The sequence below is a fragment of the Peromyscus eremicus genome, chromosome 7 (assembly GCF_949786415.1).
Source record: "Peromyscus eremicus chromosome 7, PerEre_H2_v1, whole genome shotgun sequence".
Classification (NCBI taxonomy): Eukaryota; Metazoa; Chordata; class Mammalia; order Rodentia; family Cricetidae; genus Peromyscus; species Peromyscus eremicus.
Window position 1 is genome coordinate 5,142,652 of NC_081422.1, and position 22,607 is coordinate 5,165,258.

General features: G+C 46.1%; 1 protein-coding gene and 1 long non-coding RNA gene across 2 annotated transcripts; both read right to left on the reverse strand.

The window, feature by feature from the left end:
• Positions 1-4: 4 nt before the first annotated feature.
• Positions 5-1,827, reverse strand: LOC131914699 (uncharacterized). Its single transcript, XR_009380177.1, has 2 exons — positions 1,717-1,827; positions 5-293 (listed from the first exon to the last, which is right to left on the reverse strand). It is a non-coding gene; the product is annotated as an uncharacterized LOC131914699 (long non-coding RNA).
• A 5,240-nt stretch (positions 1,828-7,067) lies between these two features.
• On the reverse strand, positions 7,068-18,053 carry LOC131914700 (baculoviral IAP repeat-containing protein 3). Its single transcript, XM_059267283.1, has 8 exons — positions 16,587-18,053; positions 16,383-16,482; positions 14,431-14,509; positions 13,596-13,644; positions 12,961-13,200; positions 9,157-9,408; positions 8,055-8,096; positions 7,068-7,817 (listed from the first exon to the last, which is right to left on the reverse strand). The coding sequence occupies exons 1-8, from the start codon at positions 17,419-17,421 to the stop codon at positions 7,624-7,626; spliced, it is 1,791 nt and encodes a 596-aa protein (XP_059123266.1). The 5' UTR covers positions 17,422-18,053; the 3' UTR covers positions 7,068-7,623.
• Between the last annotated feature and the right edge of the window lie 4,554 nt (positions 18,054-22,607).

Below are 22,607 nucleotides of genomic sequence, written 5' to 3' on the forward strand. Positions count from 1 at the left end.
CCTGTACTTCTTTTAAGTCTGCTAGAATTAAGGATGAATCAATTTATCAAGACATAGCCTTCTGTTATCACAAGTATCTAATAACCCTGTTTTACCACAGCATTCCTGTTGCACAATGTACCATACTTACTAGCATTCTTTTTGAGAACTCAGTATTTTATATAACTATTCATACACAAAAGTACACTCCACAGAATTCAAACTGGGTTTTTTATAAAATTTTTCAGATTTCTATGACTGGGTTTATTTCTAGTGAAACATGGGAGGAACTGAAGACTCTCAGTGATCTAAGTCTGAAAGGAAAAAAAGGTATTTTAGAAAACTAATTGCATAGCAATTATAGCCTCTTCAGTTTATTCAGTAGTATCTAAAAATGTCTCATTCTAGATAATGCATCCTAACTACAGCAGTTTCTCACCCAACCAGTCTACTTAGAAAAGGTTAAAGCCAAAATACATGCTTGCAAAAGACTTCCTAGAGCACTAATTATGGTTGTCTTTAAAATGCACAGCTTTATACATTTTATAAAGCAAAACTTTGAAGACAGATGGACATTTCCACCCAGGAAGAAAAACTGGTCCCCAATTTCACAGTTGTTGATTTTATTTATTGTTTATTTACTGTTAGACAAAATGTACCATACTTCATGGGCATCTTTTTTTACTTTTTACAGGGACATGGTCTCATTCTGTAGCCTAGGCTGGCTAGGAAGTCAATGTAAAACAAGCTAGTTTTAAATCTTGTTAGAAATCTCCTGTCTTAGCATCCCAAGTGCTAGGACCACACTACTATCAGGCTCTTTTCATTTCCTGATTTACACATTTTGATACGGCACTTCGCTGGAGACAAAAGGCACCCGTGGGTAGTGGAAAGACAGTCTGCAGGGCTGCTGTAGCTCCGTGTTCGAGCTTTTGCCTTGAAGGTAAAGGATCTGGGTTTAATCACCAGCAATTACCAAAAAAAAAAAAAAAAAAAAAAAAAGAGGAGGAGGAGGAGGAAAGCAGCTGAACAGAAAATTCCTGAGGCCTGCTTGCAATGTCAATCTCAACACTCGGAAGAAAAGGCAGGATGAGATGCTCCACCAGTCAGAGCACTTATCTAGTCAAGGCTGAGTTGGCCTAGATGAAGGTATCTGGTTGTCATCAACACATTCCGTTAAGGACAACCATTCCCTAACAATTCCAAAGCAACCACCGCAGAAAGCATCTCAAAGCAAAAGGTACAATAGCTTGTAAAGCACTGGCTCTCTATGGACACTGAAGGGGAGAGACACCTACGTCAGAAAGACAAAATACATGTTACCCCATTAAACCACGGAGTTATTTCTCGCATCACTACAGAGCACAACTAGTAAACTACATGAGAACCGAGATCTCCCAGCCGCACAACTGTCTCGGTTTAAAGGCAGTAAAAAATGCCTCGGGTAAGTTTAAAACCCTGCGAGATGGGCGTGGTGGTGCATGCTAGTAATCCTAGCACCTGGGAGACTGAGGCAGGAGGATGCTGCAAGTTGGAGGCCAGCCTGGACTGGCTCAAAAAAACAAATAAACCCAAGGGAAAAGAAAGCAAAAGTGGAAAGCAACTCCAAGGACTGGGGGAGCGAGCGGTGGTCGGGCGGCCTTGAGAACAGAGGGGTTCTTACAACGCCGGCTGCACTGGCTTCGGGGAGCCGAAGGCGGCCCGCTCGCCCCGCCAGGCCGCAGGGAGCCGACTCACCGCGGAGCCGGAGGACTCGGGCCTCCCGCGCCCGGGAAGCCGCAGCACGGGACTGCTCGGCCGCGGCCTTCCCGAAAGCCCCCGGGGCCAGCGGGACGTTGAGGACGCGCGCTGACGTCAGCACGGCGCGCCTCCACCGCGATGGAAGGAGGGGCTAAATTAATGCGCGCGACTGCGCCTGCGTGCTCGGGTCTTGGAAGCCGAACATCCGGGCCTCGCTGCCCGGGACCGGAACAAGGCTGGGCCTGCACGAACGCCCTTCCGGGCGAGCCGGCGCCCTGCCTCCGCTGGGCTCTTCGGCTTTGCTTTCATGCGGTTTACCTTGCGGTTGCACCGTTAAGGGTGGCAACCATGAGCCGCTGCTCGTGGCTCGGGAAACCTGTGGGAAAGCCCGGGAAGGCGCTTTCCCGCCTGACCCCGCCAGGGTCCTAGACAGGCGCTACGGCGAAGGCGGGCGACAGACAAGTGAGCTGGCCTCGGAACGCCCGGGTCGAGCGGACTACGCTCGGGGCATGAACATGAATATAACGGGTCTTTTCGTAAGATAGGCCTTTCATTGATAAGTGGGCTTCTCTGGCAGGCCCGCACGGTGGCGCGCACCTTGAATCCCAGGAGTTCAAACCCAGCCGTGGCTAGCACGCCGAGGCTTCCTGAGACCCTTGGGCGAGGAGGCAGTTGTGCATTTTTTTTTTTTTTTTTAATAAACGCAGCAGGCCCCAAACAAAAAGATACGGAGAAAGCAGGAGACTGCTTTGGAGGAAGGTATAGTGGGAGGGTTAATGGTATAATAGGGGAGCATATGGTCAAAGTGCATTATATATGTGATGAAATTGTAGAAGAATAAATTTAAAAATGGGAAATTAAAACCTGGGTTCCTTGCTCACGGGCATTTCTGTCTCCTCACCCCCACCCTCCGCTGCCCCTCCCACACAAAGCGCTAGCACACTGAGAAGGACTTTCCAATGTTTTTCTCTGCACTCGTCTGTTTGGATGTTTTGTTTTTGTTATTTGGTTGTTTGGGGTTTGCTTTTGCGGTTTTTTGTTTTGTTTTGTTTTGAGAGAAGATTTTACTGCACGGCTCAGGCTGACCTAGGATTTTAGGTCAGCCTCCTGCATGCTGGGATTAGAAGCGCGCCACTAAGAGGGGGGTTTCTAGGGTTTCATTTACGTTGGGCTAGACGGTCTTAACCAATGAAATCAAATCTCTCCGGGGAACTCCAGGGGGCAAACATTTCAAAAATTTAGAAATAACAGGCCACTAGGTTAGGCAGCCAGGGGAATTCCGGGACCCTGAACCATTTCCCATTTCCTTTCCCCATCATTTCTGCCTGCCAGTCATCAGTCACAGAACAAGGCAGTCTTCTGTCCCAATGTTGATAGTAAAAAGAAAGTATTTGTCACAGTTTGTGATACAGAGAAAAGACGTGTCGTGGTCACCAATGACTAACTTCCAAAAAGTACACACGGATGCCAGTCACTACTTCTCGGAAAGTTAGAAAAAACATTCCTAATATTTGTGGGACTCCAGCAAGAATTGTGCACATTGAATTCAAGAGTATCTACTTTACAGTTCTTGTCGTGACCAAAACATGAAATAGTGAGTCTACTTCAGTATATAGGCAATTCAGAAGCTTCAGAACTTACTACTTTTTTAAATATTGTATAATCTTGGAGCCCACTCATTTATTTTGTTGACCATTTATTCAACTAAAACTTTCAATGTTGAGGTAGTTATGACATTTCATCTTTATATACAAAAATATACGATTCAAGATATTTTTGAAGAAAAATTAAGATTGAGAAGATTTCTGCAACGTAAGTTGTATAATAAAACCAGGGGCTGGAGAGATAGTAGTTAAGAACACTACTGCTGCGGAGGACCCTGGTTCGTTTCCTAAAATCCACATCGTGGAGTTCCAAAGAATTTGACGCCCTCTTCTGGCCTCCGTGGGCATTGCATACAAGTGATGCACTGCCCATACAGGCAAATTACACATAAAATAAAACATATAAATAAAGAAAAAAGTAAAATTTCAAGTTCTTAGTAGCATGCCTTTCTCCACTTGCTAAATTGCAGACCACTCAGTATTGCACATAGTGATGAACGTTATAGGTGCTGGTGATACACGGCATAAGTACACCATAATATATTCAACTTTAATGATTTGATTCAAAAGCAATTAAGAGCCAGGAATAGTGGCTCAGGCCGAGGATTGCTGCGAGATTAAGGCTAGCCTGGACTACACGGTAAGTTCCAAGCTAGCTTTGTTCCTTTTATCTCTGCAGCTATGGCAGTAAGATTAGGTACCGCCAGGGGTGTGTGTGCAAGAGTCAGAGGAATAATAGGTCCCTGAACCACAAAAGAGCATCCCAGCCAGTGGGCCACAATGGTGTTACAGTGATGATATAGGGAAGACACAGCCAGCTGCCAACCTTCATGACCACCATGGTCCACTCTGCCCACCATCAGATAACCATGCAAACTGCAGGTATCAGAGCCATCCAGGCAAGACAGGCCTGTTACTGAGGAGGAGATGAGTGGGGACGGCCAGGAGAACTTGAGCCCAAAAGAAGTAGAGCCAAGACCTTATCTTTTTATTTTCGAGATGGGTTTCTCTGTGTAACAGCCCTGGCTGTCCTGGAACTCACTTTGTAGACCAGGTTGGCCTTGAACTCACAGAGATCTGTTTACTTATGCCTCCCGAGTGCTGGGATTCTAGGTGTTGGACACCACATCCTGTGACCTTTTCTTTACCAAAAGAAAAGTCAAAGTTTCCTCTAGCCAAAGAGAAAAAGTATTACCATAGATCTGGCTCAAGGACCATGCAAAATTCAAAAGATTGCCCATGTTAAAAATTGGGTTATTTCTAAGCTGAGGGTGTGTGGTATAGCATTTGAGACAGTTAGTTGAAATCCCAGCATTACAAGGAAAATACTAGAATGAGTTCTTTAAAGAAAAAAAAATATTGTAAATTCAGCTACTTTCCCACTGACAGGCATTTGGGTTGTCCGCAACCTTCCACAAACACTATTGTAATTAGCAGTTTTGGATAAATGTCTTATTTTATAATACTTTGCTAGGAATGGGTTGTTGATAGCTTCTCGTGTAAACCATATGTAATTTTGCTGGACACATCCATATGAGGGAATGTTGGCAATTGTAACCCAAGAAATGAGACAGGGTGTATCTCTGTGCCTAGAGTCATGGCCCGAGCATCAGCGATCCTGTCTTCTGCTCCACATCACTGGAGCAACACGTCACACAGGCACTATGCAGCCATGCCCAGCTGTTTGCTAAGGTGCTAGGGATTTGAACTCAGGTCCTCAAGCTTGTGCAGCAAGCCCTCTTAGCCGCTGAGCCATTTCTCCATCCTGAATGTAGCTTCTTCAGAGAGAGTAGAGACTACAAGAGAGGGCAGGGAAGATGGGAGGGAATGATTCAGAACAAAGCATAATGACACACATGGATGGAAAAGAAGCAACCCTCCACTGTATATGGGGTCTTGCCAAAAATTTCCAAACTGCCTGCAAATAGACTAGAACACCTCTTCCAAGAAATTCATGGCAAGATTGTGAACCCTGTTGTGATGGTGAATCTTCAGGGCCAAACAGGCGTGGCTGTATGTGCAGACGGACGTTCCAAGGAGTGCGTTAGCAGCCTGGGACTCCACTTGGCTTGAGACATGCATGCACTACTGCTACGTGAAAACGGACCTCGCAACCTGTGGGCAACCTAGGTACCCACTCTCAAATCAGGCTGCACGTGTACCTGCTTAAACCAACTGAAATGAGTTACTTCCCTTAGCAACCTCTGGATAATGCTCCATTTCTATTCAGATATGTCCCAAGACACATCGTGAAGAGAGATGAGCCACTCGGCCTAGAGGGGATGTGGGCCCATGCCCAGTAAGGCACACTGTATCCTTTGAGTGAACTTTTAGGGGAAATCCCCTATTATCTTGTGTTGGGTGTTCATTTGATTAAAATCAGATGCATCACAGGAAGGGACCTGTGCAGTGAGCAAAGGCTTCCATGGTCCAGTCCTATCAGCCCTACCAGGGAGCCCTCACCACGTCCCTTTGCAGGCGAGCTCTTCTCTTGAACCCCACACCGCCCCAGACGAGCCTTGCTGACTCACGTCACCACTGTCCCTCTGACACCGTTTCTTTCTGACCTGCCGTCTTGTTACTTTGAATAAAATATTCGAGCTACTTTGCAATCGGCGTGCAATTTATTTCATTCTCAGTAACATACCAAAGACTGCAAATTCCCAACCCGGACCCAGATCACCAGTCACCCTTTCAAGCTCTTCGGTCCAGACTCTCCATCTTGCTGTTGTGCAGTGCTCTTAGGCAAGAAAGACCCCTGGCTTCATTCTGAAACTTCTCCCACCAGCTTTCTGTCAGAGCTGTGGCTCCACGCTGCTTCTCAAAGGCTTCCCCTGTGAGGACTTCCTGTTTGCCATGCTGTCTACCCACGGGGTTCCTTGCAAACTCTGCCCCTGGGACAAAACAGTGACTGAGACTAACCTGGAGAGGAAAAGGCTTATTTTGTTCACAGGTTACCGACCGTTATTGAGAGGAGCCCACACAGGAACCTGGAGACGGGAACTGAAGCAGAGACCACAGAGGAACACTGCTTACTGACTTGCTTCCCAGACTTGCTCAACGATCTTTCTTATACCATCCAGGACCTCGTGCCTAAAGATAGCACCACCACTGTGGGCTGGGCCAGTACCACACTAATTAGCAACTAAGAAAATGCTCCAGATATTCCCACAGGCAAATCTGATGGAGGCCACTCTTCCATTGAGAATCCATCTTCCCAGGTGTGTCAACTCGACAACTGAACCTGTAACGCTAGCTTGTGAGCACATACTTACTTTGATTAGCTCCCAAACCTTTGAACTCAAGGGTGGCCTTCAGGTAAGAGCTTGCCTACTCTGTCATTTCTCTCTTGAGTAAACTGTCACCAAGTTCCCTTTTACATCTATTTCTATATATGGCAACAACCTGAAAACTGTGTAAGGGACTCTGGGTCCCTTCCCCCATCCATGGCAAACTCATGTATGACTGGGGAAACATCATTGCAAGAAATATCAGTGGCAAACACAAAACTAAACACACCTTCTCATTCTGTACACATTTCCAGTCACCGAAGCATTGAGCTAGTTCCCAGAGACGGCATGTCACGCTGCCACACCTGACTTTATGGGGCTCTGGGGATCTGAACACGGTTCTCTGATTGCACCATCTCCTCATCCCCATCATATAAGAATTCTTTAAATGGTATGGCAGGAATCTGGGTGTGACTAAACTGCCAGTATCATAAAATAAATAAATAAACAAGAGTAACTTTGTTGCTTTATTAATTTTTCCTTACAACTTCTTTATAAAAATTCTATATCCCTAAAATGTCATTCAATAAATAACAGGTGTTTCCATGCATAAGACACTTAGAAAAGAAGTGAAAATCTGTGTTCCCAGTTCTTAAAGCAACTGGAAAAGATTTCAGATTCTGAACCATAAATGCCAACATCGTAAATCTTCTCTGAGAATTTCAGGAATGCAGGCAACCCCCTCTTTTCTCTCGGCCTCTGAACATGCACATACATATGCTTCAGATGTTTACAGGAAAGAGCTTTGTGAGTTGGAAATCAATAGCACTTTTACGGAAACCACTCAGTTTGAGTTAAGTTATTATATAGTTGACCATTCACTCTGAAGTTCAGACGTTTTTTTCTTTTACCCTTGTTCTCATTTTCACATGTGTTTACTGATTTATTTTGAGGCGGTGTCTCATGCAGTCCAGGCTGGCTCAAGGTTCCTATGTGGCTGAGGGTGACACTGAACTTGTGTTCCTCCTGCCTCCACCTCTCACGGGCTGGGGTTGGAGCATCAGTCCTGGTCAGGAGAGAAATGTGCGCACCGTGCCCTTGATGGCCGCCCTGCAGATGGGGCACTTCCTCAGGGAGGGAGCACAGTCTTTGCAAACGACCAGATGGCCACAGGGAATGAACACGATGGATACCTCTCTGTCCATACACACTTTACATGTCCTTTCTTCCTGTAGCTTCCGCAATTGTTCTTCCATCGGTAGAGCTATGAAGAGGGGGAGATTTTTGATTTTAAACACTGGGTCTCTCTGTGGAGCCCAGGTGACCTCAGACTTTGGTTCTCCCACATCTAATTTCCAAGTGCTGGTCACATGGCATCTCATGCCATGTGAGGCAAGAAAAAGGAATTTTTAATGGAAAGCAATTTGCTTTTCCTCTAGTGAAATACCAATAAAATAAAACAGTGATCTTCGCAGGTTTAAAGTGTGTGTAGTACCCTTACCTGCAATGTCATCTGTGGGAAGACGCCTAATGTTCTGTCGCACTGGGGAGGAAAAAGGAAAGCATTACCATGGCAACCAAGGCTGGTTTTAGCTTGTTTTTGTTGACTCATTTTTGTAATGCAGGTGTTCAGACCCAGGGCCTGATGCAGTCATGCTAGGCCCAAAGGCTCTCACTGAGCCAAACCCACAGCCCAGAGTACACTGTACAAATTTTCATTTACCTAGTATTAATATTTATTTGAGACATAGAATTATTCTGTAACCCAAGCTGGTACTGAACTTACAATCTTCCTGCTTCCGCCTCATAAATGCTGGGATTACAGGTGTGTATTACTATGTCCAGCAGCAAATTTATTTATTTACTTATGAGTGTGTGTGTGAGAGTGTGTGTGTGTGTGTGTGCATGCATGTGCTCAGGATGCCACAGTGTGTATAATGAGATCAAAGGACGACTTTCAGGAATATTCTCTTTCCACTGTAGATTCTGGGATCAAACTCAGGTCATTGGATTTGTGAAAGGCTTATGGTGTGGTGGTTGAAAGAACATGGCTGCCGAAGGGTGTGGCACCACTGAGAGGTGTGGTCTTGTTAGAGTAGGTGTGGTCTTGTTAGAGTAGGTGTGGCCTTGTTAGAGTAGGTGTGGCCTTGTTAGAGTAGGTGTGGTCTTGCTGGAGAAACTGTCACTGTGGAGGCAGGCTTGGAGGGCTCATGTATGCTCAAGCCACTCCCAGTGAGACAGACCGCTTCCTGTTGCCTGCAGGATGTAGGACTCGCAGCTCCAGCACCATGTCTGCCTGCACACTGCCATGTCCCACCGTGATGAGCCTCTGCACTGAAAACATTAAATGTTTTCCTTTCTAAGAGTTGCCATGGTCATAGCAATAGAAACCCTAATTAAGACAAGGGCAAGCACTTACCTGCTGAGCCATCTCACCAGCTCCCCCCAGCAGATTTTAAACACTTTACACTTTGAACCAAAGCTCATAATATTAACAACAACAAAAACCTTAATTTTTGTGCAATTAAAATGTATAAGTTGGGCTGAGTTACTTTCAACAATCACTCCTAGAAAATTCCCCCAAATAATTTTCTAGCACTCACCAAATATATCTTGGTATAGCACAGGGTCACTCTCCTGAAGGGAGTTTCTGAATGAGGCTGCTGCAGTGTTTCCTTTGGCTAACACAGTCTCAATCAGTGTTCTTGCTTGCAAGGTCTGCGGCTTCTGGGTGACAGCATCGGACTCCTGTTCAGTGATCGCCCTGGCACGTAGGAGACAGTCCAGGATTGGTGTCACACTCGTCAAATGTTGAAAAAGCACCATCTTGTTCTTCCGGATTAATGTTAGATCATCTTTATGGAGAGAGAGAGAGAGGGTGGGGGGTAGAGAGAGAGAGAGAGAGGGGGAGGCAGGTTCAAACTTGGTCACAAACTTCTTTCTGTACCTACATGACACGTGAATGAAATCATACATGTATTTATTTATTTAAAGATCTCCTGTACCTCAGGTTGGCCTCCAGTTTCACCATGGCATTAAACTTGTGATTTTTCTGCCACTACCTCCTGAGTGCCAGCTCTCCAGATGTATGACACCAAGCCCAGTTTATGCGGTGCTAGGAATCAAACCCAGGGCTTTGTGCATGCTAGGCAGGCACTCTGCCAATCAAGCCATGTCCGTAGCCTGATGTTTACCTCCTCATCGTTAATGTTGTATTTTTTACTGTAAAGCGATATCCATAAAATGATGAATACTAACACGAGGGGTCTGAAAAATTATTGCAGGAGAGGCAGTTAGTTAGGTGCAGGAGAGGCGGTTAGTTAGGTGCAGGAGAGGCGGTTAGTTAGGTGCAGGAGAGGCGGTTAGTTAGGTGCAGGAGAGGCGGTTAGTTAGGTGCAGGAGAGGTGGTTAGTTAGGTGTAGGAGAGGCGGTTAGTTAGGTGTAGGAGAGGCGGTTAGTTAGGTGTAGGAGAGGTGGTTAGTTAGGTGTAGGAGAGGTGGTTAGTTAGGTGCAGGAGAGGCGGTTAGTTAGGTGCAGGAGAGGCGGTTAGTTAGGTGTAGGAGAGGCAACTGGTTAGTTAGGTGTAGGAGAGGCGGTTAGTTAGGTGCAGGAGAGGCGGTTAGTTAGGTGCAGGAGAGGCGGTTAGTTAGGTGTAGGAGAGGCAACTGGTTAGTTAGGTGTAGGAGAGGCGGTTAGTTAGGTGCAGGAGAGGCGGTTAGTTAGGTGTAGGAGAGGCGGTTAGTTAGGTGCAGGAGAGGAGGTTAATTAGGTGTAGGAGAGGCTGTTAGTTAGGTGTAGGAGAGGCAACTGGTTAGTTAAGTGTAGGAGAGGCGGTTAGTTAGGTGTAGGAGAGGCGGTTAGTTAGGTGTAGGAGAGGCGGTTAGTTAGGTGTAGGAGAGGTGGTTAGTTAGGTGTAGGAGAGGCAACTGGTTAGTTAGGTGTAGGAGAGGCGGTTAGTTAGGTGTAGGAGAGGCAACTGGTTAGTTAGGTGTAGGAGAGGAGGTTAGTTAGGTGTAGGAGAGGCAGTTAGTTAGGTGTAGGAGAGGCAGTTAGTTAGTTAGGTGTAGGAGAGGCGGTTAGTTAGGTGCAGGAGAGGCGGTTAGTTAGGTGCAGGAGAGGTGGTTAGTTAGGTGCAGGAGAGGTGGTTAGTTAGGTGTAGGAGAGGTGGTTAGTTAGGTGCAGGAGAGGTGGTTAGTTAGGTGTAGGAGAGGCGGTTAGTTAGGTGTAGGAGAGGCAGTTAGTTAGTTAGGTGTAGGAGAGGCGGTTAGTTAGGTGCAGGAGAGGCGGTTAGTTAGGTGCAGGAGAGGCGGTTAGTTAGGTGTAGGAGAGGCGGTTAGTTAGGTGTAGGAGAGGTGGTTAGTTAGGTGTAGGAGAGGAGGTTAGTTAGGTGTAGGAGAGGCGGTTAGTTAGGTGTATTCAGTTTGTCGCCAGGACACACATGGAACCATGTTAAGAAGGACAAAAGAAACGGCGCGTAGTTAAAAACTCAGTCCTACATGTGCTTTTGTTCCCTGTGTCACGGGCTCTGTCTTTTCATGTAGCCCAGGCCAGCTCAAACTGACCTCAACTTCAGTCTCTCCTCTCCACCCGAAGGTGCTGCAGCATGTGTACCATGCCTGGGGCTAAACACTGGTGTCCACATGCCTGGCAAGTACTCCACCAATCAGCTACACCACAAGCCCGGCTTGTTTTTGAGACAAGGTCCTAGTCTGCTCTAACCTAGGCTAGTCTGGAACTCGCTTTGCAGCCCAGCACTTGGGAGGCTAAGGCAGAAGGTCATGAACTCAAGGCCAGCCTGGGCTACATAGCAAGACCCTGTCTCAAAAGTTAAAAGGCAAAAGAGTAACAGTGTGCTTTCTGGTCTGCGAAGCTCTGGTCCATGCTCAAAAAGGAGATCAGCGTGGCTTTGGTCTGCGCCAGAGTGAGGAGAGCAATCAGAACCATAAGAGATCTGCACATGCCCAGGGGAAGGTGGTTCTGAGCACGGAACAGAGAGCAGGGTCACAAACACAGCTCACGCGATGGATAACTGGCCCTGGGGGACGGGAAACAGACACTGTAGGGAAGACAGCTCTTGTGTGGGCAGGGAGGGGATTTAAATAGGAATCTGTGCATTAAGCCAGGCACGATGGTCCATGCCTGTCATCACAGCACTTGGGAGGTGGAAGAAGGAAAATCAGGATTCAACTACACAGCAAGTTCAAGGCCAATCTGAGCTACCTGAGACCCTGTCTCAAAAAAGGGGGTGGGAGTTGGGGGAGGCTGGAGGGATGGCTCAGTGGTTAAGAGCACTGGCTGTTCTGGCAGTGGACCTGACACACACATGTTCACTAACAATCTTTATAACTGCAGTTCTAGGAGATCCAACACTCTCTTCTAGCCTCCAAGGGCTCCTGCACATACAAGGTATACATAAAACTCACACAAATACACATAAATTTAAAAATTAATTAAAAATGTAAATATTGTAGTCTAAGACATACTATTATCCTAATATTCAAATTAATAATTCTGGATCCCATCTCAATTTATGACAAAGGTGAATGATCTATCTTGGGATCAAGAATGTGCTGTGGGTCAATGAGACGGCTCAGTACAGAAAACGCTCAATGCAAAAGCCTAATGACGTGTCTTTGATACTTAGAACCCAAAGAGGGTGGACAGAGAGTTCTGACTCCACTAAGATGTCCTCTGGTCTCTATCTATGTGTCATGGCATGTGTACACACACACACACACACACACACTCACCCCTCTTCAAAATTGAGAACTGATTTGACATTATGTTGAAATCAAGCTCCTTAGTGCAAATTTTGCTTTTAGAGGGAAATATGAAGGCTTGCTAATTGAAAAGATCTATGTGCACATACAGAAAACAAAAATCACACATAGTGTGTGATTCTTTGGAGCTTTTAAAGGTTACATGGTACTTAAAAAAAAAAACCAAAACCTGGTTCTTATAACCTTGAAATCTGAAAGAAAAGTGTTAACATTTGCTCAACATACACATTTACACATTTTTTTAGTATAATGAATAATTCGGATATTTTTAATAGTGTGTGTGTGTCTGTCTGTCTGTCTGTCTGTGTCTGTGTCTGTGTCTGTGTCTCTGTGTGTACATGTGCTACAGCATGCGTACAGAGGTCTGAGGAAACCTGTGTGAGTCAAATCAGTTTTCCCCTTCCACCAAACAGGTTCTGGGGTCAAGCTCCAGTACTGCGATTCGGCAGGAAGCACCCTCCCCATCGAGCCATCTCCTTAGCCCTGCACAATGCACTTTATTCTTTTCAGAATTTGAATTCAGAATATAAAACATAAGACAGACCAGGCTGGCTGGATGAGCATCTTTTTAGAACTGGCGGAGGGTGACATTCGATCTCTCTGGAGAAGGGCCTTGTGAACTCGTACCTGACTCTGTTTCCTCAGCTGCCTGCTCCTTCTGTTCCTCCCGTATCTCATCTTCTGCATCAAGTAGGCCTATCACGAGGTCGCTGACGGTCCTGTAATTGTCCCCGGTGGCCAGGATTTGACGCTGTACCGTCTGTCTCACCAGGCTCCTACTGAAGCCCATTTCCAACGCCGCTTTAACCACAGGCGTGCTCATCATGACCGCATCTTCTGAACTTCCGCCAGGTCCGAAATGCACAACTGTATGAAAAGGGAGATTTAACAGACATCAGCAGTGACATATACCTTTGGTTGTGGCTGCTGTTTTGAGACTCCTTCTAGCCCAGTCCAGCCTCGAGCTTATTATGTAGCCCAGGCTGATCTCAAATTAATAGCAATTCTCCACCACAGCCTCCCAAGTGCGAGGATTACAGGCACAAACCAACATGCCTGGCTTCATAGACTTTTTAAATAGCAAGTTATTTCAGTCCTTTCTGTTTATTTTTAGGACAGGGTCTCAAGTAGTTCAACAGGGCCTTGACCATACAACCCTTCCACCTCCACCTCCCAAATGCTGGATTACAACGACAGCCATCTTCACCTTCAATCTTAATACAAAATGGCTCACTTTAACGCACTACAATCATTACACATACTTGGTGAGTCTTGGTTCTCATCTTCTGGGGTGTCTGACGTAGATAAGAGCTACAGGAAAAGAATGTACATGTTAAAATGTAAACTGCATCCCACCACTGTGCTGAAATGACCAACAGACCTGCTATTTAACCTACTACCAACTCACTTCTACTACCAACTCACTTTGCCGGTCAGAAGCAGTATTTCATTACATTCACCAGGAATTTGAATAATGAGGCTCTAAGCTAACAGCTTCCCCACGGTGCTGCCATGGGCAAAGCCTCCTCACGTAGGACAGGCTGGATTCAGGAGAGGCAGCGGCTTGGCCTTGCAGCTTCCGTTACCCTAGTTATCTGCTGGGGTAGGTTACACTTGAGTCGCTTCCTCTGGCCACGGCTGACAAGCTTTTGAGCCTCAGACTATGAAATAAGCTCTTATTTGGTTCTTCCAAAGAGTGATAACAAATGCTTTCTCAAATCATTTAAGAAAAATTTACAGAGTAAACTTTTCCCCTCAAATGTAATTTATTAATTGCTTCAGAGTTTAATTCATTGCTGGTTGATTAGACAAATGCTTAAAGAGAAATACAACAAACGCTGTCTTTCATGGCTAATAATTACAGATCTATTTTTCTCACAAGGGAGGTTCCTGGCATGATGATGTTGAGGTTTGTGAGAAAAAAGGAGAGGTAATGTTTTAAAACAACTTTTACCTTTTCACTAAAATATTACTCTGTGAGTTATTTTACAAATAAACTTTTAAAAATAACTTGTTAAATAATTAAATTTTAAAAATAAGTGAAAAGTTTCTCTGTTGGGAAGCAATAATTAAAAAGGGAAAAGAGACCTTTCCTACCTGTTCAAGTAGATGAGGGTACCCGGCTTGAACGTGGTCAACAAACTCTTGCCCTTTGATCCTTATCAAGTATTCACACCTGGAGTGTAAACAATGACGCTGTGAGTGCTCCTCAGCAAGACCACTTGGTTACTGCCAGCAGCTTCAGATGGACAGGTGCACTACAAGTCATCTCAGTATGCCCATTGTCATGATTATCACGTGACACGAAATGTAACCACAAACTCATGTCTAAGAGCTCGCCTGGGTGAGCTCTGGTTACCAAGGCAACAGTCACTGACTCTGCCAGGCTCCTGAGGAGTAACTCTGCTTGTGCCTGTTTGCCTTGTGAAGTTTCTTAAAGGTTCATTGTTTTTTAGGTTTGTGTGTATGTCTGTGTCTATGTGTGTGTCTATGCGTGTGAATGCAGGGCCCACGGAGGTCCGAAGCATCTGGTCCTCCAAGACCCGAGATTACAGGTGGTTGTGAGCTACCTGATATGGGTGCTGGGAACCAAGAGCGGTGACCACTGAGCCATCTCACTGGCCCTTTGTTAGTAAGGTGCTGTCTATTGAGGTTAGGGTGAACTTGATTGGCTTCTAGTACTTTTCATATACTTCGGCTGTTTTACAAAATTAGTTTATTACTTTATATTTATAGTTTTATTAATCTAGCTATCTGGAGGCTGGTAACTTTCTCACGAGCTTGAACACACACACACACACACACACACACACACACACACACACACACGGAGAAAGAGACTGCAGCCAAAGGCGGGTTTTGGAAGGGAGGGTCAGCCGCTGTGCTGTCAAGGCTGAGCCACTGAGTGGCGGCCATGAGGAGCCCTCAGCTACCATCCTCAAGCCGGGCTCACCAGCGGGCTCTGCTCAGAGCGCCTCCCTGCTCTCCACTCTTCTAAGGTTCCTAAAAGTACCCTTAAGCAAACATGGAGGCAGAGAGGCCTCTACGTGAGCCATCCGATCGTGTCCGTGACAATTCTATGGGCTGAAAACATGCAAACAGACTTCAGGGAGAGGGTGGGACATTCAACACAGCCCGGCTACGGTGAGTTTGCCAATCCCTAGATAATGGAGATCCACTACTTAATGTAAATACAACGTGAATCACTGCGGCACTGAAGCAGACTCATGATTCTTCTTCTGTTTTTACAAACTACTGCAGTGGGGGCTGGCAAGATGGCCCAGTGGGCGCTTGCCACCAAGTCTGGTAACATGAGTTCAGCCCCACAGGGTATAAGAAGGAGATAACCAATCCTCAAAAGTTACCCTCTGACCTCCACACCACACACACACATAAAACAAATAAATAAGTATATAAAAAATTAACTAGAGTAATAGAAAGCACTTAAAAATCTATGTGAATATTTTTTCTTTTTTTGGCTTTTCAAAGTAAATATTCTCTTTTTTTTTTTTTTTTTTTTTTTTTTTTTTGGTTTTGGTTTTGGTTATTTGAGACAGGGTTTCTCTATGTAGTTTTGGTGCTTGCCCTGGATCTCGCTGTGTAGACCAGGCTGGCCTCAAACTCCCAGAGATCCGCCTGGCTCTGCCTCCCGAGTGCTGGGATTAATGGCGTGTGCCACCACCACCCAGCATAAGGTAAATATTCTTTATAATCTTCATAATGTTTAAAATCTGAAGTAATAGGGCTAGAGAGATGACTTAGCAATTAAGAGCACTGGCTGTTCTTCCAGAGGATGCAGGTTTGATTCCCAGCTCCCACATGTTGTCTCAGAACCATCTTGAACTCCGGTCACAGAGGATCCAACGCCCTCTTCTGGCCTCTGCAGGCACTGCACACAATGGTGCATACATGTATAAGCAGGCAAAACACTCACTCACATAACAATAAAAGAGAATCTGCAGTACTTAGGAGGCAAAGGTGCTATAAAGGAAGCTAATGTATCTCATGGAAACCATAGAAGATGCAAAGGAGAATTTCAAAGCAGTTACCTGGGAAACCACTTGGCATGCTCCACCCAGGGGTCGTCTCCAGACTCCCAACACCTCAGCCCGCCATCACAGCAAAAGCACTTGACGTCATCGCTGTGTCCTAAAATGCATAAGTTTGAATCAAACTTATGAATACATAAGCACACTCACGTGTATAACGTAACACATGATGGATCTGTAAGAGTCTCAGATTAAGATTCTTACCTGTATAATAAAATCCTGCACTTGCAAGCTGCTGAGGAGGAACCAGAGCACTAGACGGCCAGTTAAAGAATGTTCTAACACGTGCTTCCTGTGTCTGCATGCTCACGTTAGAGACAGTGTATCTCGAAGCGGATCGACTCCGATCTTTTAAGAATGGGCAGCTGGGGAAATGTCTCCGATGCTCTGACATAGCATCATCCTTTGGTTCCCAGTTGCTCAGTTTCCCACCACAGGCAAAGCAGGCCACCCTGTCTCCAGGCCCTATGTAGTAGAAGCCGGCTCTGGCCAGGTCGGCCGGTGACAGAAAGGACAATGGCCACGTTTGATAGGTGAGTAATCTGGCCTTCTCTGTATTCATTGCAAAGTCGTAGGGACTTGTCCTCAAACTAGGACAATCTTGATTTGCTCTGAAGTTCACAGGGTCTGAGGGAAAGCTTGAGTAAGAGCCACTGAAATAGCCAGTGTTCTCCAAACTTGCACATAATGAAGGCATGGTGCTCGGCGCTGCAGACGGAACAGAAGGCTGAGGGCTGGCTTCCAGAGTGTGGACAAAGCTGCAGCTGGGGTACAGCTGCCTGTGCTTTTCAACAGGGCTGTCCCCTTGTTTCCAGTTGTCCAGCATCAGGCCACAGCAGAAGCACTTGACCTTGTCGTTGACGCCCGTGTAGTAAAAGCCAGCACGAGCCAGACTCCGTTCGGAGACAGGAACTCCAGCGGGGAAAGCTGAGTACGTGGACAAACGGTACAGCTCACATGAAAAGTCGTACTTCAACTCAAATGTGTCGGCACTCTTCATCAGCTTGGACAGGAGGACACTGTCTTGAACCAAGTTCATGACGAAACGATGGGGAGGGGAAGGGACCAGCCTTCCTCTGGGGAGGTAGTTTTGTGCATGGCTTTTGGTCAGTTTTACTACTAGGCTGAACACCTAAAATAAGAACAAACTCATTTTTTTCCTTCTATGTATTTTGGGATTCAGTAGGATGAGAGTGTAAATCCTACCCTGATACATTTTAAGGCACAATTACACACAACCACACCTTTGTACAATCTTCATGCACACAATAAAAACTAGATTCTACCTAACAGCCGATGTGTGACAGAAGTTTGGGCACTTTGTGCCAGGCGTCTTGGGGGCAAGCCTGCTTCTCTTTGCCAGGAGGATGCACGAGCGGCGTTCATCCAACCTGCACAAAAAGTCTGGTTCATGACACAGTGCATTCATATAGAGTGAAACATGGCTCAGATGCGATTTAAAATAATAAACCACTTCAAGACTTTTGCTTGTTTTTTGTTTCCTTTCAAAGGACCAGGATCAGACTTACTCACTGATCCTCTACCTTGTTTGCTCATCTGCGCAGCACCGGGGATCGAGCCCAGGGCCTTGGGCTCACAAAGCCTGTGCGCCTTACCACGGAGTTACACAGCACATCTCAAACTTCGTGTTTTCTTTCTTTCGTTCTTTGTCTTTTTTTTTTTCTTTTTGAGACAAAGTTTCTCTGTGTAACCCTGGCTGTCTTAGAACTCACTGTGTGTTAATATTCTGACATCATAGCACTCTGTGGACCAGGCTGGCCTCAAACTCAGAGATTGGCCTGCCTCTGCCTCCTGAGTGCTGGGGTTAAAGGTGTGTGCCACCACTACAGGCTTGTAACAAAAATTTTTAGTTTTGGTCAGAAATTATCTCACAGAGAGTGTTCACTGAGCACATATTTATCAAGACACAAAAAAATTCTATTCCCATCTGAACAGCAGAGACCTTCAAAGTGAGAATTTCTCACATAAGATTTACTAGCCATTAGCAAATCCGTCTTATGTCAAGGCCCAGGGGTTTGCTGCCACTGGCTGGTGGGGCTTCCTGCAGTTCCCAGAAACGCAGGTTCTCTACCAAGGACACCAACTCATCATCTGCACAGATGTCACCAGGAGTCTCCTTCAGGAGACGCTGTGTCTGACCTCACTGCCCCTCTACAGGGCTATGAAAACTTGGTCGTTCTGGGACATTTCCTTCTGAGTAAACTGGTTCGTTTATCAGAACAATGCAGCTGCCGCCCTTCTCATGCCGCAGTCTATCTAAAAGACCTGCAGAGCAGAGCTTTAAAATGCCAACGGCCTTGTGGGTGGACAGTTTCTCAGCTCTCAAGTAATGTCTGTCTCACTTCCTCTGAACTTGCTGTGTGTCCCAGAACATTTTCTTCCTGTTTCTTCTCTGCCATTGTCGCAATCTCTCAGCATGTCAGCGACCTCATGAGCACACTTCTCTACTCCCGAGTAAGCCTGATTACTCATTTCCTCTGGATAACCGGCACTGTGTTTGGATCTTTCTTGAACAGGGGCACTTTTTTAAAAAACGCCAGCCAGTGGGAGATGGCCAGGCAACTTCAACACTGTGCCCATCACAGAACTCCTTCCCTTCCGGGAGTCAAACTCACAACCAAATCATAAAAAGCACACCTCAGAGAATTAGACCACATGCTTCAAATGAGCATCTTTGGACAACAGTCCCGAAAGTCCACTTAGAAATTAATTTGTCTGTCCATGCACAAAACTACCTCCCAAGGTTAGGCTATGTCCCTTTTAAGGGTTTAGGCCTCCATTTTGAGATGTTTTGGTTTACAGAAGAAACTGAGAAAAAGCTACAAGTGGTAGAAGGTTTGTGTCCTTTGTCAACCTGTTTAAAATAGAGAAATTAAGGTCAAATAACTCATGGTATAACACAAGGTCTTTTTTCTTCCTCTCTCCCCCACTCCCTCTTTCTGGAGCCTGGGACTTCCCTACGTAGTCTAAGACGGCCTCAAATTCATAATCTTCCTGTCGGCTTCCCAAACGCGAAAATAACAAGCAGGTGCCCCCATGATCTTTTCCTTAACATGTTTTCTCCAAAATGGAGACTGCTATGTAGCAAGAAGCTATGCTAATCTGGGCTGGAGGTGTGCCTCAGTGGTAGGGCACATGGAGAGCACACCCAAGGCCCCTGCCTCAGTCCCCAACACTGAGGAAACAATGCTACACTGGACGTCAAGCCAAGAAATCTCACACAGAACTCATGAGTCACAGACAGAGCTCATGGAGATACAGATATAGAAATATATATGTGCATATACCTAGAAATCAATTTATACTTAAAAAAACTCGCAGAGTTCACACACACTTTGCACTCAGCTTCCCAAAATCAACATCTTACATAACAAGAGTACAATTAGAAAACTGGAGGGAAATCCCTTTTTATTCCCGACTGTAAGAGCAGCGAGTGGGGACTCTTAACCACTGGGCCAGCATCTCCATGCTCTTTGCAGTAATTTGTCACGAGTTACAATACTTTATTCTTCATGTGCCTTTTGTTTTGTTTTGTTTTTTGAGACAGATACTCACGCTACAGCTCGGGCTGGCCTGGTATTCAGTCTGTAGCCCAGGCTGGCCGCAAACTCACAGTAACATGCTGCCTGAACCTCCTGAGTTCTGAGGTTATAGGCATGAGCCACCAACTTAGCTTCTAATTGTTTTTATTAGAATTCCTAATGCAGGGGCTAGAGAGATGGCTCAGAGGTTAAGGGCACTAGCTGCTCTTCCAGAGGTCCTGAGTTCAATTCCCAGCAACCACATGGTGGCTCACAACCATCTATAATGGGATCTGGTGCCCCCTTCTGGCATAAAGTTGTACATGCAAATAAAGCACTCATATACATAAAATAAGTAGATCTTTAGAAAAAAAAAGAATTACTAATGCATATTGATTACACAAATTAGTGGATCTGGTTGTGACATTCACACACTTGCATATGCTGTGCCTTGGTCCTTTCTTCAGCCCTCTGTTGCCCCTCCTACCTCTCCAGCTTTTTTTAGTAACAGTCCCTCTTCAGAGAAGTGAAGGCACGCTTGCCTTTAAACCTCTGCATTCTTTTGCTTAACACAATTTCCTGTTCCATCTATTTCTTCAGATGATACCTTTAATTCTCTTTACAACGGAACATTACTCCAGTGTCCACACACACACACACTTTCTTTATCCATTTATTTGTTAACAGGCATTCAATTTGTCCCATTGAACAGTGCAATAAACAGTGTGTGATGGTCTGGATGAGAAGGGCCCCATAAGCTCACAGATCTGCGTGCCTGGTCTCCAGCTGGTGGACTGTTTAGGAAGGATTAGGAGGTGTGCCCTTGTTGGAGGAGGTGTGTCACTGGGGGTGGGCTTTGAAGTTTCAAAAGCTCACAGCAGGCCCAGGTTTTCTCTCTGCCCGTGCATCAGGATGCAGCTCTCAGCTTCCTGCATCCTGTCACTCTTCCTGCAGGATGATCATGGACTGAGCCTCCGGCACTGTAAGCAAGCCCTTGTTAAAAGCTTTCTTTCATAAATCGTCTTGGTCATGTCTCCTCACAGTAACAGTGCAGTGACTACAACATGGGGTACTCAGGAATCTCCCAAGCTGTCCTACACTCCTCCACGTGCCTACCAAGGAGGAGGCGAGCTGGGTCATATGGTAGTCGTGTTTTTGGTTTTCTGAAATGTTGCACTGATTTCCATAGACACTAGACTAGCTTCCCTTCCCAGCAACAGAGGGCTTGCTCTCTTCACACGCTGACCAGCATTTATAGAAATGTCTGGAGCCCTTGGTCCCTTCCTCCAATTTCACTCTCTCATATTGACTCGATCGGCCCTGTTCTTCACAAAAGAGGTGCAGCCCTCTGCCTGCCTGTGTTCACAAACCTATTGGCCACCTCAGAGAAACAACTGCCCCTCATGGACCTACCCTCTCCCACTGCTTTGACCAGACTCCGGTTCACTTCTCAAACCTTGCACAAGCCTAGGCCTTCCACACAGTACTCATGCTGAGTCCCTGTCAGCTTCCAAATGAACACAGCCTGCTTCCTACTCCAGCCTCTCCTGGGGCAGGTCCTCCCTCCCTCCACAACCAAGCCGACAGAACATCTGTTTATGAATCACATCTCCACACAACCACAGTTAGTCCGTGTATGTACAGCCCTTCAAACACTCTCCATATTCATAACATCAAATCCACAGGAAGCATTGGCATCTGCCACTGGGGCCTACTTCCTCTTCAACATGTCCTGATCCCGGGCCCTGTCCACAGCAGTGTGTAGGAGTCCTCTTTCCTTTACAGTGGTTCCTTACAGATGAGCTTGGTGCTCCTGTCTCTTCTCTGCTTCCTCTACCATTTCCAGTAGACCTGGAGGGCTGCTGGGTGTCCTCACCCTCTGGGGTGGTCAGCCTGATCACCTCTCTGACACGGCAGAGTAAATGTGTCTGTTTCCCTCTCCGTGGACTAGATCTCCTTCAGAAAAGGATGTGCGCTTTCATTTCTGTAGCAGCCACAGGACCTAGCAAAGACCCTGAGCCTTGCTGCTGTGTGAGACATATACCCCAGGCTGGCTTTGAACTCCCAATCCTCCTGCCTCTACCTCCCAAGTGCTACGATTACAGGCCTGTGCTACGAATGCCACCAAAACTTCTTGTTGCAGAATTTCTTCGCGCAGCTGGCAGAGACACCATCCACAGCCCCTTCTTTTACTAAGGGCATTTCCAGTGACTGCTAACTTGGCAAACACCACAGGGTTTCAAGGTAGGGTGTCAGTCACAAGGGACCCCACCACGTGGCCAGACATGCCTTTAATCCCAGCACTCCAGAGCAGAGGCGGGTAGATATCAATGTTTCATGGAGTTCAAAGCCTGTTCTACTTACACAGTTCCAGGCCAGCCAGGGATACACAGTGAGGCCCAGAAAAACCACGTGTGTCTCAGTTCCCTCGGTGCAGAATGGAGATAATAACGGCACCCACTTCTTACAATTGATGATTAAATGTAAAATATACGTCTAAGTCTTCAGGGCGGAACTTGGCATGTGGTAGACAGAGAAATGACTGCAGCCATTTACTGACTAGATTAAGAGCGCTGTTGAGAAACTGGGTGCAGCAACTCAGACCTGTAGGCCCAGCACTCAAGGGGTTAAGGCTGGAGGATTTTCGAGTCCAAAGCCTGTCTCAGCTATAGTGTGAGGCCAG

Excerpts from the sequence above, each read along its gene's own strand:
- LOC131914700 (XM_059267283.1), bottom strand. The coding sequence starts at position 17,421 with ATGAACTTGGTTCAAGACAGTGTCCTCCTGTCCAAGCTGATGAAGAGT. Across the intron at positions 13,645-14,430 it reads ACCCTCATCTACTTGAACAG|CTCTTATCTACGTCAGACAC; the intron begins GTAGGAAAGGTC and ends CTTTTCCTGTAG. Across the intron at positions 8,097-9,156 it reads GCTATACCAAGATATATTTG|TGCGACAGAACATTAGGCGT; the intron begins GTGAGTGCTAGA and ends TTTCCTCCCCAG.